The 18,178-nt window shown below is 51.2% G+C and overlaps 1 protein-coding gene and 1 long non-coding RNA gene across 3 annotated transcripts in view; one reads left to right on the forward strand and one right to left on the reverse strand.

Annotated features, from left to right (window-relative positions):
• Positions 1-6,403: 6,403 nt before the first annotated feature.
• Positions 6,404-17,077, reverse strand: LOC132653593 (uncharacterized). 2 transcript variants are annotated; one of them, XR_009591312.1, is made up of 3 exons: positions 16,543-17,077; positions 14,384-14,514; positions 6,404-7,325 (listed from the first exon to the last, which is right to left on the reverse strand). It is a non-coding gene; the product is annotated as an uncharacterized LOC132653593 (long non-coding RNA). The 2 variants fall into 2 exon arrangements; XR_009591311.1 differs by lacking the exon at positions 6,404-7,325 and adding an exon at positions 10,402-10,552.
• Sfrp1 (secreted frizzled related protein 1) overlaps positions 14,893-18,178 on the forward strand; it is a 36,684-nt gene continuing 33,398 nt past the window's right edge. The window contains exon 1 of the mRNA XM_021634825.2: positions 14,893-15,720. Coding sequence (XP_021490500.1) covers positions 15,174-15,720 — 547 coding nt within the window. The 5' untranslated portion in view covers positions 14,893-15,173. The remainder of the gene's footprint in view (positions 15,721-18,178) is intronic.

An 18,178-nucleotide genomic window follows, 5' to 3' on the forward strand; every position in this document is an offset into this window, starting at 1 on the left:
GTCTGTGCTCTCCCTATTTGCTCTGATAGAAACTGAATGTCAAGAGGGACAACAAATTTGTGCACCTTGCTCACTGTGTGTGATGACTGAAGCTGTGAAGTGGACACTTGCCCTGTGTTCTGACAGCCAGGGGTGAAGTGCTGCTCATCTCGTCCTCCAGCAGGATCGCCAGGGCATGCTTGCTAAATGGTTGGCTCAGCGGCTCTCAGGAAGAAGCTAGAGTCTCTGTGGTGGACAGCGAGCCTGGGCTGGAAGATCTGGGACTAGGGGTTGGGCTTGTTACACATCTGGTACTTCTGTCCTTTTCTGTTTGTATAGTGCAGTCTCTTGGTCACTTGCAGCCTTTTCCTAGTGCGAGGCCCAGAGCTAGAGGTGAGAAGGTAGATATTCCCCAGTGCAGGAAACTCTGGCTCAAGGGAGGCCTCTTTTAGAGGTCCCCGGTAGCCGGATACCATGAGGCTGGGTGTGGATCCTCTGGAGCAGCATGGCTAATGAAGGGCTGAAGAGGGAACAAAGAGAAACTTTCCCAATTATTAATAAGGCCATAGCCCCATCCATCTTAATGAGACAGGGTGAAAAAACCCAGTGGCCAGGCCGCCGGTGCACAATAGGATACAATGGAGACCTTGCTTTCCTTTTAAAAGCAAGGAATGAAAGACAGACAGAAGGGGAAAAACCATGCAGATTGGGAAACAGTTCCAAGAGTCCACCTCTGTTGCCCCCTCTGAAGAGTCACCCCACTGTGCAGCCACAGCTGTATGCAAAGGGCAGAGGGCACTGTGCTCCTCTGCTGGCGAGGATATACAGGAGGGTCAGATGTGGAACGGCCCCCACAGTAGCTAGTGCTTCGGCAGCCAGGCCAAGCCCGTTTCCTGAGCATAACACAGCCAGCTCAGCATGCACGAGAGCTGGCGTTCACAGAGCCTGATACACTAAGTAGGCCTCAGAAAGATTTGTCCATTTTTAGACTTTTGAGCTCCTCTCCCCTGCTGCCGTAACTACCATCATGCCTGTCAATGAGTATCTAATAAAGCTGGGCATAGTGGTACATAATTATAATTCCGGCACTTGAGAGTTCTAGGCCTGCCTTGGCTCTATCGTAAGTCAAGAAAAGAAGGAATGAGTGAAGGGAGTTGGGGTGAAGGAGAGGAAGGGAAGAAAGAAGGAAGAGTTTTCTGGGCCTGGGTCTCAGTTGCTCTACTTGAGGGCTTTGGACAAATTGCTTGATGTGTATGTCCCTGCAGTGTCTGTTAAATCACTGACCTCCTTGACTTACCGAGAAGTCACGTCTGGCTCACATAAACAATCACGGAGGTGTTTGACACAAGGCAGGCTCCAGGAAATCTTGAGACAGAATCTGAAGCCCTCTTGGGCTTGAGACCAGGTGACCTCAGAGAACAGAGCTTTCTGGTGGACCCTGATTGCCGCACTTGCACATCATGGCTGAATCAACATCCGGTACTGGCGGAACTTGATCCAGATGAGATTCTGAATATCCTTGGAAAGGTGGGGGAGTTTTCTTTTTCTCCGAGAATATACACTGATGAAGCTCCAGCCACAGTTTCTTTCATACTTCAAGGACCAGCTGGAGCTGCTGTTTGCTCTCCTCCTTTTAGGAGGTCTGGGGGTGCAGGAAGGAGATACCCCATTTGTGGTCTGAGGTTTCTCAGTGAACCTCAAGGAAGGCGACACAGACTTTGTGTCAGAGCCGCAGCACACAGCTAGACTGTGGGAAAAAGGAAGCTGCTCTCAGACCTAAAAGGTTGCTGAGGATGCTCTTGGTGGAAGCTATTAACAGCGTTTCCCAGGGGTGGGGGTAGAAACAGGAGGAACGTTGGTGAGGGTAGCTGATAGAGCAGGTCTCAGATGGGGCCCGGGGTGCCTGGGACGGGGCAAGAGTGCTTGTATAGAGAACAAGGTTGCATGCTCACTTGTGGATGCTCTCCAGAGAAGCTGGATCCCAGGCACTACTGTTCTTCCTTGCTTTCAGGCGTCGGTAGCTTTGTGGGAAATCCCCGTAAGCCCTCCTGGATCCCATCTCCCACCTAGGCCTGCTTCAGATATCCGAGTCACCGAACTCCGTCTCCTTCTCAGTTCAAGTGACACATAGATCTGTAGACTTTCCCCAAGGGGAACACCTTTTTACTCTGCAGAGAGCCCAGATACTCTTTGCAACACCCAAGGCAGGGTTTCCCCATCGTTCCCCCCCTGGGACAGGATCCAATCCAAATGGGAAAGGTGTTTGGTACGGCAAGTTCCTACAAGATGAATTCCTGTAGCCTGGAAAAAACACATCTGCCAGCACAGCCCTGGTGTGGCAGGTATGTGACCCTCAGGGTCTGCCTCTTGGCATGGCCTCCCTGGGACAGGATACCTCTGGGAGCACATGTGTGATGAAGAGGAGGGATAGAGGGGCAGAAGGGCCTGAGGTAAGCCTGAACTCCTCAGGGAGCAGCTCACCCTTAAGCAGGCTGTATATGTCTTCGAGACAGTTTGGGCACTTTGGTGCTCCCCTGTTCACATATGGAGCAGGTGGAAGGCAGTCAGAGGCTTCTTTTATTTTTATTTTTGGAGATGGTGTTAATAGTTGAATGACTAGATGCTCAGGGGGAGTGGAGGAAGTCCAGGAGAACAGGCTGGGGTAGTCAAAGGCAAGAGCAAAGAGCACATGCATGAGCAGGAAGGTGAGCCAGAGAGTGCGAGAGAACAGCCTGTACCGACCTTGCACATAGTAGGAACTCATTAAACATTTGTTGATTGATTGTTGGCCTAAGCGTCCTCCCTCCCTTGCTTGCTTCTGTGTGGTCTGGAAGGAAGTCGGGAGTATATGACTCCACACGCAGCACGGAGCGGACAATGGGGGCACTTATCCAGAAAATGTGAACCCTACATCTTTTGCAATAACCACTCAATGTTTAAAATGAAGTCTGATTTTTCAGAAGCTGTGTAATTGAGACTAAGAGACTCATGTTATACCCTATGCCTGGGTTGATGCTGTGCTGTCACTCCATCTTCTTTGTCAAAAATTAGTATTTTTTTTTTTACCTTATTTACAAAAGTGGTCAACAGTCATTGCAGAAACTATAGAAAATAAAGAAAATTGAAGAAGATCTCAGTGCCCAGAGGTAGGAGAGACTTTAGGGGACCCTCCCCCAGTTTTTCTTTTTCTCACCAACCCCTCTTTTTTTCCCTCTCATCTTTATTTCTGAGAAAGTTCAAATCCCATATGTATACTTACAGCCTGCTTTCCCCAAATAACATTCGTGTCATTGTCGCTTAGTTCTTTATTCATTCCACAATGATATATGTTGCATTTCCCATGTGCTAGAACTGTTCTGTGGGATATAGAAGTGGCCAACTGTATTCTCTGGCCTTGGGAAGCATTTGTTCTGTGTTGGTGGTATTGGAAGGTAGACTCTGAATAAGAGAGCAAACCTAAGGTACCTAAGAAAGCCAGAACATGTGGGAAAGAAAGCAAGAAAAAGGGGCAAGGCACGATGGAGTCAGGGAAAGGCCTTCTGAGTTGGGATGTCTGAGTCGAAGCTGGGAGTGTTTCTTTTCCCAGATGCCCTGCTTTCGATGTCAAATCTTTAGGCACTTGGGATGACTTTCTCAGAGCCACTAAAAAAACCAGAGAGAGACTCTTAAAAGTAGTGATACCGATTATGTAATGTCTGAGAAAAAAAATGGGGGGGGGGTTGGAAGTGATGGGAAGCTTGCTTAGAATGTGTGAATGTGGGGTACCCTGTGTTCCCTGGTGCTGGGAGGAGGAGGAGAAGGAGGAAGAGGGGGAAAGACTGTAGAGAAGCAAGGAGGGAGGGAGGAAGAGGGAGAGAGAGGGAGGGAAAGTAGGTGCTAAAAGCCTAGGCCTGTGAGCCTTGGTTTTGTTTATAAGGTGCTAATTGTGTCCATGGCTGAAGAGAAAGTTAAGGGGCAGTGGGGTCTGTATGGGAGACAGACAGCCCATCCTCTGCTCACAGTCACGCCTGCCTGGTAAGCTGCCTGTCTTCAGTTTTAACCTGTGAACTATAGGAATTAATATTTCGATTTCCAGCAGGATAGCTCTGTTTCTGGCACCAGTTTTCCTCCCTTCACAATACTCTTTGCCAGTGACCGTAATGATCACTAACATTTTCTCTTCTTTGGGCTTTCGGTTTTCAAAAGGTTTTCAGTTAGGATGGTAAAGGGAACATCAGATGTCAAAGTTTGAAGGCTCAGAGCCTACCTAGCCACATTCCCTCCCATGCCTGAGACTCAAGCGGGGTGAAGACCTTGCCAAGGGGCATATGGTTCAATACAGCTGGAAGCTGAACTCTTTCCTTAGCTCATTGCTCTTCCATGAGGCAGATGCCTTTCACCCTGACATGTGACAGCATGTTCCAAAAATAAAATAAAATAAAATAAAATAAAATAAAATAAAATAAAATAAAATAAAATAAAATAAAATAATTGTTTTTCTTTTTCAATAAGCCCTAGATAATAAAATCCACCGGAGCCCACCACTGGTGCCAGATAACCTGTGTTAAATATATGCCCGTTTTCTGAATGGTAGTTCCCTTCCTCCCTATAGAACCCTATGTCTCTGCCTTTGGGTAGTCTAATAGCTAGTGTCCACCTCAAGCGCAGGGTCCAGGAAAGAGCATGTGTCCTGGTGCCCAGAAGCCAAGACCCATGGAAGCACTGAGTATGGACTTGGTCTGGCCATCCGCACTCTGTTCAGGATGGAAGGAAGGCAGTCATTTGGCAAAAATTAGCTCAGTTGTCACCATTGTTCTTAAAGGGGCAGAGCTGAATAGGAGGCCTAATGTATTCTATTATGCATACAGCTCTCACTGGGTGTTGGGGTGAGGCTTGCATTCCTCCAGCTCCCTCCCTCATCTCCTGTTCTATCCCTGCATAAACCCTTTCAGCACTAGAGCCAGAGCTGCTCAGCACCCACGAGGAACCCTGAAAAAAAAAAAAAAGGCTGTGTGGAAGCTATCCTGTTAGAACCTTGGAGTGGGGATGAAAAGAGTTGCTGAGAGTGACTGAAAGCCTAACAAGAGACCAGGCATGCACGTGGGTGTTTGAGCAACGGGATAAGGACAAATGGCTGCTGGAGGTGGCTTCCGATGGCCCCTGCCTGTGCCCTGGCCTCCTGTATGCCTCATTTCTTCAGGGTTCAGTCAACAGTTATACAGCTGAGCCTACAAACACTGTCTCTTCCGTTCCTATGCACCAGACATGTTCTTCTCGGAGACATGGAGAAACATAATTGGTAAAGGAAAAAGACCAAGGGGCTTTGGGGTGGGCTCCTGGTTTGTCACGTCAGCCCATAAGTGTAACAGATGAGCCTGTGAGAGCTGTTACCTCTACTGTTCAGCTTTGCAAACCCAGGCCCCCATCCAGAACCTTCCTTGGTGGAAAACTAAGCTGAAAGCGAACAGGAGGCAGAAAGGTTTGGCTGGCCTGTGGGCTCCCGTCCCTCTCCTAACAGGACCCTGGGTTGGAAGTGTGGCTTCCCTGGTTTCAGGGTTAGAGGAACTCATTCCTCAGAGCTCACGTTCCTGTTTTGGACACCACCACTACCTGGTTCTTTCCCATACTCACCCTTTCAGTGAACTTGCCTTTGTGGGCACCGGACTCTGTCTTATAAAGAGCCAGAATGAAAACCTGCGTTTTTTTTGTTTGTTTGTTTTTGTTTTTGTTTTTTGTTTGTTTGTTTTGTTTGCTTGTTTGTTTTGAGAATAGTTTGGTGAGGAATGAACAAAATGATGAAAGTGTGTGCATGTGTATGTAGATGAGGGGGCAGGCACCCAATATCCCACCACAGGCACTGACCCAGTGACCTCATTACCTTCCAGTAGGCCTATTCCAATAGTTCTATTCTTTCTCAGTAGAGGCTGGTGATCAAGGCTTATGTGGTAACACATAGCCTTTGGGACATTTAAGATCTAACCCATAATACTGACTGTGCTATCTCCTTAGGCTCAGCTTGCCGTCTCTGCCTGCCCATGCCATCTCTCTGTGAGTTCTGCTTTCCTTGTTACCTTTGCATCTCTCCTCACTTGGAGGCATCCTGGGGTTAGGAACCAGGCAGTCTATCTCCGGGGTCTCTCTTCCCCTCAGGATGCAGCTCAAGACCAGGGGCTCCGTATGTGGTGTGTGGATGGTTCACACATGCTTACTGACCAAGACTTCTGGAATCAAGGGAGCAGAACTTAGAGAGGCCCAGCCACAAACTGAGCTGCCTCTGGGGAGACAGGGAAATTAGGCGACTGTGTGAAGTCCTTATTAACAGTGAGGAGAAAGTTTCCATGGGAGGGGCATGGAAATCAACCTAAAGCTGGGAATTCAGACGAGCTTAGACCATGCAGGATGTGGAACATTTCCTCTCCCACAGAGAGCGTGTATTCTCTTCAAGATGACATGATAACAGCAATAAATGCAGCCTTGTGGGATGCACATGAGGGTTATGCCAAGGCTTATGGAATAGCTGGTTATATATATATATCAATATACATAATATATATATATGACCCAAACTGTTGTAAATCTCTTCACATCAGAGGAGTTAATGCAGAACTTGGAAAGCACACATCAAGGTTGAGTGACTCTGTTTGGGAACTTGTTATTTACATAGCTTTAGACTGTGTATTAAGCAATTTGGTGATCTGGCTACAGTTGAAGAACAAAAGGGCTTGATGGACAAATGATGGTTTTCTGGTGGGGCCCCTGTGGCTTTTCCTGTAACACTGCAACTGTCAGGAGGATCTGATGAAGGGCTGTTCTCCGGTAGAGACAGATTCTGGGCGTGATAGAGGTGTAAAGGTGCTAGGCGGTTGCAGAAACAGCCCCTACCCCAGCTCCAATTCCCGCCTCCCTCAGAGTGCGATTTCACTCTCCTCTGGCTTCTCTAGGCTCAAGGAGGCCGAGAGACCCCTCTATGCCCAACCTTATCTTTGGGAACACGGGCCTTCGCAGGAGGGCTGCCAGATAGAGGGACACAGTGTAATGTGTGGGCTCACCGGCTGACACATTCAGAGACACAATTAGACGGTCACAGCGTGTGGTGGAAGCAAGAGCACTCCACCAGGTGCAGGGAAAGGCCCCCAAGGTGGTGTGTGTGTCCTAAATGCACAGGGCGTCTGCATAGCTCACCACCATAGCTGTGTGGTGTGATTCAGCAGATCTGGATGAGGCTGCTGCTGCTGCTGGTCCGGGATGGTGTTTGGAGCAACTGAGGGCTAGCAAACAGTCAGAATTGATCCTTCAACCTTTACATCTTCCAGCTGCCGTGAAAAGTCCTGAATTAATGTCCTGTGACATTGTTCGGTCTTCGTTGCCTGAAACAGAAAAGCCATTGAGTTTGGATGAAGTGTTCATGGGATAATGTAGGTCTCGCCTAAAAGAATTCAGGGTGGGCAGCTCAAGGTTCCTCCTGCCGTTCTGTTCCACCTTTCATGCTGGGGTTCACAGTCATGCTTTTCCTCGTGGGCACTGTATCTGATTTTCAGACAGGAGAACGAGGGGAGAGCCACGGTTCGTGCCCTGTAAGCTGTCTGCTTTCTAATACTTCCCACTCATCAACCTCTGTTTACTGGTCCCTGGTCAGAGCTGAGTCATAAGACTGAGTTCAAGAAGGTGCCTCATTCAGGGGGTCAGTGAACTAGCTCACTGGGCACAGGCACTTGCCACCAGGCCTGATGAAAAGTGTCTTCTAACCCCCAAAGGAGTGATGTGGCACATGAATGCACACATGCGCGTATGCAATTATAATAAAAATATAAGGTTTCTGCCCTTATATTTCTATAAAACCTCCAGACAGGTAAGTGTGTAAGATGTGACTTTGGGGGAAGGTGCCAGAGTCTCCCAGCAGGTCCTGGCTGGGAGCACTGTCCTGCCTATGGGGCGGCCTGAGCTCAGCCATGAGCCTGAGACCTGAACATCTGCCTCTAGCCTCTGTGGAGCTGCCCCAGTGATGACTGGCTGCGGGCAGCTTTTCTCCGTGTGCAGTCTCTTGGCTGGTGCCGCATTAGGCTTAGAGCACACTCGCTACCACCCTCAGAAGGTGCCTATAACTCTCAAAACCCCGTAGACGCTTGCCTCACACCCTTCCTCATTCTCGTGGGCATATTCTGCGCCTCTTCTCAGCCTTTTTACCCAGGAGAGTTCTTCTGGGCCACCTCATGTCAGCAGGTTGTCTCCGCCAGTGTCTTGGCAGCATCTTGCTCTCTGAGTCAATGCTGGCTTAGCTCTTTGCGCTGGCCACCAATTATTCACACCATGTCCTGCACGGTTCAGTCTTCACCGGCTCTCCTCCTATTCCAGACCCGATAGCAAGGCACCTCACACACTCGCCTGACCTAGGACCTCTCCTCTTTCAGAGATGCCCTTTCCCCAGCTAGACTCTTGAAAAAGTCTGGTATATGAATTCACAGGAACATGTCACTAACTACCAAAAATGCTCTAGGTCTCTCTCTCTCTCTCTCTCTCTCTCTCTCTCTCTCTCTCTCTCTCCAGGAACTTAGCGAAGGCAGTTGGGTGTAACACAAAGCCCAAAGGCGTGCGTTCCTGATTCTAGGCTGTCCTACTCTGAAGTGATTTGGGGGCTGGGTTGCTGGCAAGGGTCTCACCACTCTGAATCTGCGTGTTTCTTCTGTTAGGTAGAAATACTGAATTCTCAGCACCTCAGTGGTTTTCGAGGAGACCCGAATATGCTAACATATATGAAAGGAAGCCGGGGAATAAGCATGGAAAGGCAGCCTGCTAGGGAAAAGGCCTTGCTTTAGCCCAGGTGAGGGATGCCTCTCAGATAGTGGAGGTCGGAGGCACCGATCAGGCCAGTGGAGCTGCGGTGTGCATCTGGTTCAGAAGAGCGCGTTCACAGTGAACAGCGGAGCCCCGAGGGCAGAGGACACTTTCCTCCTCCAGCACCTCATTTCTATTCCAGTGGGCCTCTGCTCCAAGCCCTTCATGAAGGTGGCAGCCATCTGCCAGCCTACGAGTAAGGGTTAGGTAAGTCGGCACCCGGCATGTGCTCGGGAGTTGCGCAGTCCCTACGGTACAGTGTGGGAGGATTTATGGGCTCCCTGCCACCTCACTTTCACTCCCTGCCACCACGAGAGGGATGGTCAGCCTGGTTTCCTTAAGGCTAGTGCCTCTTGCTCTGTGGTGTCCCTGAGCTGCGAAGCCATAACTTGGAGCTAGGTGTCACAACGGGGAGCCCCCTTCCATTGGCTCCTGTTTTTTCACTCTCAGATGCGCTGCCGGAAGCTCCCAGGACACCCACCCCACTCCTCTGAGCACCTTCTGTGTACTAGCTCCTGTTGTAGACGATGCTGCCCTGAGGTGTGCCAAGGGCTCAGGCACAATTCCAGCCAGGAAGCTCTTTTCTTTGCACAGCTGCTAGACTCATGACCACCAGCTTCCCAGCTTCCACCGAGCATCCTCCTCCTTTGGGTAGATGGTGGCGATGGGTAAAACTGCTGCACACAGGGCAGGCCCTTGGGAGGGAAGAGAGGCTTACAGAAAGCTTCTACGCAAATGTCTTTATAAGGCCCCGACAACCTGTAGGCACTGTAGGATTCAGACCTGGGGGATATTTTCTTTCTCTGAAACCAGAGGGCACTATGTGAGCTACTCATACTTATTGACCGCCTTGACTCTCAGAAAAATCTTAGTGCAAAACCAGTGCTCAAAAGCAGTGCTCCACCAAACCCGAGCCTTCTACCACCACTGTGTGTGCTTTACCGGGATCAGGGCCTGAACATTCAGTGTGTATACACTTGGTGCAGTACTACGGCTGGGGTGCAGTGACTGCTGGCAAGACATACCGACGTCCTGCCCTCCGTAAGCTCACAGGTGTGCAACAAATCCTCAGAAGCCAGCAGTTACACAGGGTAGACGGTGTAGACGTGAGAGCTGCTGTGAGATGTGAGGGTGCCCTGGATGCCTAGGAGAAAGGAGAGGAAAAGAGAGGAGGGGAAAGGAGAGGAGAGGAGAGGATGGGAGGAAAGAGGGGAGGGGAGAGGTGGGAGAAGGGAAAGATATGGGAGGGGACAGGATAGAGGAGAAGAAGAGGGTAGGGAAGGGAGAGGAGAAGGGGGAGAGGAAGGGAGTGAGCTGGGGAGGGCGGGGGTAGGGGGGAGAAGGGAGGTTGATCTGACTAAGAACAGAGAAAGGAAGTGATGGACAGAAGATTAGGCATAGCAACTTACAGGAAGCATCCCTGGAAAGAGAACCAAGTGGAGCTGCCAGACAAGAGACAGGACACCCAGTAAAATTGGAATTTTAGATAAAGAGCAAATACAACTTTTTAAACATTGTATGAGGCATACTTGTATTATGAATTACTCATCACGTATCTAAACTTCAGTTCTGACTGGGCTCCCTGTTTTTGTTTGTAAGTCTTGTGGGCTGTAGAGAACACAATGCATGCAGACAACAAACAGGTGAGGAGGGCAGAGGGCGGCAGGAGGCGAAGCCAGGGCAGCACATTGAAGGGCCGATGGATGTCGGTGTCCTAATGCAGCTGGATTTCATCCTGCAGATGGTCTGAGGGCCTCTGGGGCTAAATCATAGAAAGAGTTGAATGTTTTTACTTCCATAAGCACAACTTGTACGCACATCTACGGCAAGTTATTTACTGGAGCTACAGGTGGCTACAACACTGAAGGAAATTATACCTCTAGTTAGCTGCCAGTAGAGCCTCTGGGAGGAGCAGGACCTTGGGCCCCTCCACCATTGTGTGAGCCCAGTCCTGTACTGTTAACTACAGCTGCATGAGTTCATGAGTACAATGGTTATCCATGTCCAGAAGATGTCTTTTTTTGCTGCATGTGTCTCCATCATTTGGCTCTCTTTCCATTCTCTCTTCTGAGATGCTCCCTGAGCCTTAGAGGAGGAAATACAGCTGTCCCATGTTAACGTTATTTTTATAAAATTGTGTTTGTTTCTCAGTTTCTCTCTTACCTTGGCTAGCATTAAAATAATTTAGACTCTGTTATGTTTGTTTAATAAGCTTCACAACATAATAACTGAGCAGTTGTTACTCTATTCTTAACTCTCTAACCTAATCTGGCTTCTTCTTTGTGTACATACCAGAGACACTTGCACTTTGTGTTTTTTTCCTTCTACAGCTCCTCTCCTGATGTCTCCTCGACCTCTGTCCATGGCTGAATCCCCTACCTCCTCCTCTAACTCCTCCTCCCCTGGCCAGCAGGAAGTCTCTCCCTTGCTCAGTGATTGGTTGTAAGCTACTTTATCGACCTATCAAGGGACACTTGGGGAGCAGTGCTTACATAACATTGAGAGGGGAGAATCTCAGAACAACGATTGCAAAAAGATGTGGGGGTACAGAAATCAGCAGGTGAATTACACAAACGACCTTCTCCCTACAGACTCATTCTGTAGGGCCAAGCACTGGATAGTCATGTCCTCCATGTTTTGACTGGTTGTGAGTGTCAGCGTTAACTGCCACCTGCTGCATGAGAAGCTTCTCTGATACGAGCTGAGAGCGGCTCTAGTCTATGGCCATAAACACCAGGATGTAGAAGATAGTTTGGCATTATGAGCACTTTGGCAAAATAACAGTAGTAGGTTTCCTCTTAAGGCCTCTGACATCCCATCATGGGTTCTTCATAGGTTTAAAGAACCAGGCCTGATTCTTGTGTTTGAAGATTATTTCTATACTTTCCTAAACCCACCAAGGGACAGGTCAGCTGGTAAAGGAGTCGGGAGATTCAAAATTACTCACTTGAAGGTGGCCTGGAGACAAAACCTGTGTAAGGAAGAGCATCCCCATGCTTCGTGCTGTCTCATGTTGAATCCTTGACGGGAAGTGTGTGTACCTCATCTAATCCCAGAGACTGATAATTCAATTAAAACACCTTTTTGGATAAGATCTCACTGTGTAGTCCTCGTTGGCCTCAAAACTCACAGAGATCTGCCTGTAGTTGCCTTCTTAGTGCTGGTGTTAAAGGCACTGGGCCAGGCTGAGCGTTCACGCCCTGTACTTTATAAGTAGACCAGGTCACCAGCATGTGTCGTTCTGCCGTCTGGGCGAGCAGGCTATACCCGGAGAGATGGGGTGGTGTATTTCCTAGGAGCTGGAAGCGTGCCAGGAGCATGACTGAAGCCACACACCATGTCTCCCAACCCGGAGCCTCAGTACTATTTTCTGTCTTAGGCTAGAGCCACCGGTGCCTGGCCAGAGGCAGGAGGCACTCTGTACTTGGCAGTCTGTCAGTTGGTAAATGTATGCTGATTTTATTCCTGGAGTAGATAAAAATCACCGCTGAAGTGATAAGGGAACAGAGAGGAGCCACGGCCTAGGGCGGTTTCTACTCTCCTAATTTTAAGTTCTCTGTGTGGAAAGAGGCTATCAGCTAGGTTCTGGGGGTTTCTCGGTGGCCCCAGTTTTCTGTCAGCTTTGAGATCAGTAAATGCCCCTGTAAACTGATGTGAAGCAATAGGGAAGGCTCTTTCCAATTTTCATGTATAGGCTTCTAGCTGTGTGAAAAACAAAAAACAAACCAAACAAACAAACAAACAACACAGAGCTTTCCTAAAGTGCGAAAGGCAAGGGCATAAGGCTTCATTTGGTCACTGCTCACTTAAACTGTTAGGGCAGGAAGAAGCCCCAGGATTCTCCTGCTTCACAGTTGTCAAACTCTGAAACCAAGGCTTCTGGGAGCTGTGTTAAGGACAATAGCCTTTTAAGCATCCCTTGCTATAGAATTTTTCTCTTGTATATACACTATCAGGGAAAGGGAGATGAGGCTTTAAAGTTACGATCTGGTGGTTTGGGAACTGGGAAGCAGACGCAGCCTGACTTGGCTGACACTGTCCTGCAGGGTGGCCGACAGGGACATTTTTCATCTCAAGTGGGATGGACATGTACCAGCCGGATCAAGACTCAGGCTCTTCCCTTCCCCGCCGGACCTGAGAAGGATTCCAAACTACACAACTACCGACCTTCCTCACCCATCCTGACAGTTGTGCCCATGGCATCGAAGCAGAGTGGTCAGCTCTGGGGCATCTAAGTCAAGAAGCTGACCAGATGGAGGCCAGTTCTTGCGGTGACTGGATCTGTGAGGTCAACTCCTGACTGGAGCCTTCTACAGCCAGCAGGGGAGGACTCACCTGCACTCATGGCCCGCAGAGGGTGGGCCCAACTCCTCAGGCTGTTTGGGAGAATTGTGCACAGGAGAGCGAGGGGCGGGTGGGCCAGATCTGGGCTCAGAGGGCAAAGGCTGTTTATTTACCAACACCAATCTTTCCAGCCAATAAGCAAACAGAGGGTCTGGCCTGGGGAGGGAACAAGGACCCTCTAGCAAGCATTTTCAGCCCTTACTGCTGCTTATTTGAGACCCAGTTGCCTGGTGTCCTCTCCTCTCTATTCTCTCTGAAGAATGCCCTTTCCCCAGCTCCTCAGGCTAGCATTGTGGGGCTGTTTCTTCATTAACCCCTGACCATCCACAGCCTTGCTCGGCATGACTTTTCCCTTTATCCAAACCTGACTGTTTGGCTTTGGGCGTCTTGCAGCTGCTCCCCTCATGTACGGCGGCGGAGTCACAGCGTTAGCCTGTGTGTGATTGCCTTAAGAAAACATTCCTGCATCTTTGCAAGCTCGGGGGCTCATTGCTTGGAACCAAGAAATCAGTCTGTAGAGCTGAAAGCGAAGAGTTCCCCAGAGCTTTCTAAACAAGCTGCCTGGGCCAGCAGCGCTTCCAACTGTGTTCTGCCTCGCGGTGCAACTGCGAGTGGCAGCCCACTGCATCCCTGGCTACTCCTCCGCTCGCCCCGCAGGTCGCAGCGAGCGGAGACCCAGGGAACTTCAGGAACACCTCGCGCTTCTCCTGCTCATTCTGATCACACCCCTAGCTCTCCGGTTTTAATGGGAGTATTCGGAACACTCAATCAGTTTAGTTGCTAGCAAGTGGGGGGTGGGAGGAGGCTAGGGCACAGTTCAGCGACTCCTGCTTGCCTGGCATCTGCCCTACGGGGGGGGGGGGGGGAGGACGACACACCTTTGATTAGGACCCGGAACTGCCTCTGAATTAGCATGTGTATCTCTGACTGATGGGGCTGCTATTCACCCACTCGCGCTGATAAGTGCTCACGTGTTTTTAGTGCCTTGGCTTTCTAATCCACAAATATGTAAGGGTGCGCACAGATGTGCTGTCTGCTGAGCCGACGAGACTTGAATAGGATCTTAAAAAATATCGTTTAAAAAAAAATGAAAACTGCCCTCGGAAAAGCTGCCACCAATGTGAACGGTATCTTCCTCCACCGTAAGTCCCTTTCTGCCTCTGGTCACCTGGTCACTATCCCCGATAGTGTATTTTGAACACAGCCACAAACACCAACTTCTCTTGTCTTTGCAAAAGCCCGGACTCACCGGGAATTTAAAAGATCTGCCTAGGTGCAGCCCGCCCATCCGAGCGGCTGAGAATCAGTCTGCCTCTGTGCATAAGAAGCGGAGCGAAGAGCTGCTGGTCTGTTCCGTTGTTGCTTGGAACTAGAAAACATCTAGAAAGAAAAAAAAAAAGGCTTCACAATTGCATCCATTTGCAAGTGTTATGAAGATTCCCCCCCCCCCATTTTTTTAAACAAATCGACTCGCGTTAATTACAGCGTCCAACATCGTCTTCATCCACTCCCCGCTTCTAACTACTCCTTTCCCTTTGCCATTTGCCTTCTTCGAGGCGCTCGCTCGGTTTTTTGGTTTTGCTTTTTAAAGGGGTGTTGACCTGCGTCTGGTTGTAGTAAAGCGATCCCCCCGGCCGGCGCCGCGATTGGTTAACTGCGCCGCTGACTGACGCGGTGTGCAGAGCGGCTCCCGGCAGCGCGGAGCTGATTGGCTGCGCGCGGGAGACCTAGGGCCCGGCCGCCCGCACACCGCGCACTCGGGGCTGCAGCGTCGCGAGTCGGTGCAGCAGCCCGCAGCGCGCCGCGCCTCCGCGAGCCGGGACGGCACTCGGGCCCCCCGCGCGCCCCCTGCCCCGCGCCAGCCCCGCCGCGGCCTGCGGCCACCGAGGACCCCGTCGGCCCCAGAGCCGGGGAGCAGCGCGCGGCCGCGAGCCGGACGGGGCCGGGCGCTGCGCCTTTGTCCCCGGAGGCTCCGGGAAGTTTGCAGCGGGACGCGCGCGCGGAGGGCAGCGCGGGCAGCCCCGACGTCGCCGAGCAGCATGGGCAGCGGGCGCGGCGCGCGGGGCCGCGGCGGGGCCGCCTCGGGCGCGCTGCTGGCGCTGGCCGCCGCGCTGCTGCTGGCCGCGGGTTCGGCCAGCGAGTACGACTACGTGAGCTTCCAGTCGGACATCGGCTCGTACCAGAGCGGCCGCTTCTACACCAAGCCCCCGCAGTGCGTGGACATCCCGGCGGACCTGCGCCTGTGCCACAACGTGGGCTACAAGAAGATGGTGCTCCCCAACCTGCTGGAGCACGAGACCATGGCAGAGGTGAAGCAGCAGGCCAGCAGCTGGGTGCCGCTGCTCAACAAGAACTGCCACATGGGCACCCAGGTCTTCCTCTGCTCGCTCTTCGCGCCCGTCTGCCTGGACCGGCCCATCTACCCGTGTCGCTGGCTCTGCGAGGCCGTGCGCGACTCGTGCGAGCCGGTCATGCAGTTCTTCGGCTTCTACTGGCCCGAGATGCTCAAGTGTGACAAGTTCCCGGAGGGCGACGTCTGCATCGCCATGACCCCGCCCAACGCCACCGAAGCCTCGAAGCCCCAAGGTAAGGGTGCGCCTCCCTCCCCACCCCGGTCCTCCGCAGCCGCACCGGCCGGGGCTGCAGAGGGGGAAAAGCCGGGGAGCCCCTCACCGCAGCCCGCTAGGTACGCAGACCCCGTCCGGAAAGCTTCTGGGAGGCCCGGGCGGCGCTTGGCGCTTCTCCCGCCCTAGACGCCCCGAGATTGTCGGGGGAGCCTCGGCCCCGGGCGAGACCTGAGCGCGGGGTCCCCATCCAAAGCTGTTAACACTCGAGACGGAGCCGGCTCCCTCGGAAAACAACTCACTCAAACTGCAGAAGAACTCAGACTGAGGGATTTGTTTTCATACGTTTGTTTTTTTTTTTTTTTTTTCTAAAGTCGAAACCAACAACCACAAGAAAATCCTCTCTGCTTAGCTTATCTTCTACTCGTGTTGCCGAACTGGTTGAGAAAAAGAAGTTTAGAGAGTGCCGCTTCTGTTTCTTCGCCTCTAAGTTCAGGCTACAATCTTGAATTTAGCAAATCTAGGGGCCGCACCCCCCCCACCCCGTCCACCGTCCTTGCGTACCCCCTGCGTCTCTCATTCACACGAATCTTTAGGTAATTAGAAAGATAAAAATGCAATTAGCTCATTGTTTATCTCCGCCTAGGGGGTGAGGACCTGCAAATTGGGCGCTGCAAATTCTGAACCCTGGGGGACCAGAATTTCTTCTGGGAACCCCGTATTTAAAGGGAAATTTTTATGTGAGAAGAGGAAAAATAAATACTTGGAGACTAAAACCAACAAACAAAAAACAAAACAACCCCCCCAAACACAAACAAACAAACAGACAGACTGAAACACACACCCGCAGACCCGAGAGCTGCATCACAGCAGCCTGAGAGTTTCTTGGGACTGGGTTCGTTCCGCGAGGTGAGGCTCAGGATTAGCAGATATCCTTGTGCCGTGGCCCGTGTCACAGAGGTGGGTATCCCTCAGCCATTTCCGAAGAATCGACTTCAGCTTATCTTGAAGCGTTGAGAGGCTTGGCTTTCCGAGGCAACTCGGTGTACAGCCCAGGCTGGTCTTGAAACACAAATTCCTGCTGTTTCATCCTCCTCAGTCCTGGGATTACAAGGCACGAACTCGCTGCCAAGCGCCTCTTGTTTAGGGTTTCCTCTTCGCTGCCTCGGAGTGGGGACTGGGGAAGACTTGAGGAAGTTTGAACGCTGTTATTCATTCTAGGGAGGAAGGTAGGTCCCAAGTGATTGCCCATGTCTGGCACGGGTACCAGCCTGTAAGGTAATGGTCGCCCTGGGAGCCCTGTCCTCAGGGCTGGTATGTGCAGCCATTTGAGGTGGCTCCCTCAGGGTTGAGCATTTCCCTAGACCACAGCACTGTGTCCTCTGTCCCCATTGAGCCACCCCCCCACCCCCCTGCAGACCACTGTTTCCTTCCTAGCTCCCGCCTGCCAGTGAAGCCTGTGTCCAACTTTGCTTCAGTTCCATCCGTTCCCCGGGGCCACTGATTGTCCTTTTCTGGGGCATAAAGTGGAGATTTGTGGGAAACAGCTTTGTGTGAAGTGGCTGGTGTTTGGGGACAAGAGAACCAGATGAGGTGGTGCTGTTTCTGAGAGGAGAGTCCACCCCAACCAGCACCATCAAGAGACAGGGCAGGGCAAAGGCACACTCACCCCTACCCGTTTCTGGATGCCTTTGCATGGACCCATGTCTCTGGCTCCTCCTTGCCCAGTGCTCAGGTGGAGCAATTCCTTACTGAATAAAGAACTCTGTGTGTGTGTGTGTGTGTGTGTGTGTGTGTGTTGTCTGGCAGGAAAGTGGCTGGGCCTGGTCTTCTCTTAAAGTGAGTGATTTTTTGATTTTGTGAAAGGCACCAAGCATCTCTCCAGAATGGCAGACCCTCATTGTGAGGGTGTCCCGCATGGGGCACCCCCCCCTTTGCCCCAGAGGGCTGTCTGAGTAAGCTGTATGTATATAGGGAAGGGTAAGACAGATTGCACTACTGGTCCCCAGAACCTGAGGCTGCTGGCTCTGGAGCAAGACCTGGGATCTTGGGATGATAGTGGTGAGTTCCACGTAGGTGCCTTACTCTGCCCATCATCTATCCTGTATTCTTAAAACTGAACTCTAAAATTTCAGCACAGCATTACATCTTTGAATAGGCTGGGACATACAGTTTTAGGGCTCCTTGTTATTACAAATAAGCCTGATCGTGAGAAATGAGCCAAAGACACACGCTCTCCCCCCCACCCCCCCGCCAGGCAGAAATGCAACTGTGCTGTCCATCCCAGGAAACTGACTTCTGACTCTTGGGCACACATTAGGCTCACTTAATACATTGTCATTCTCCCTCGCTGCCAGGTCTCACAGAGATGTGTGAGCGAGCCCATCTTGCTCAGTTATGTTGTTTGGGTGTGTTGTGCATTAAGTCAGCCAGGCTGCTTTGCCACAGGCTGCAGAGGCCAGGGAGCTCTCCATTTCTCC

This window comes from Meriones unguiculatus, chromosome 4, assembly GCF_030254825.1.
Source record: "Meriones unguiculatus strain TT.TT164.6M chromosome 4, Bangor_MerUng_6.1, whole genome shotgun sequence".
NCBI classification, from domain to species: Eukaryota; Metazoa; Chordata; class Mammalia; order Rodentia; family Muridae; genus Meriones; species Meriones unguiculatus.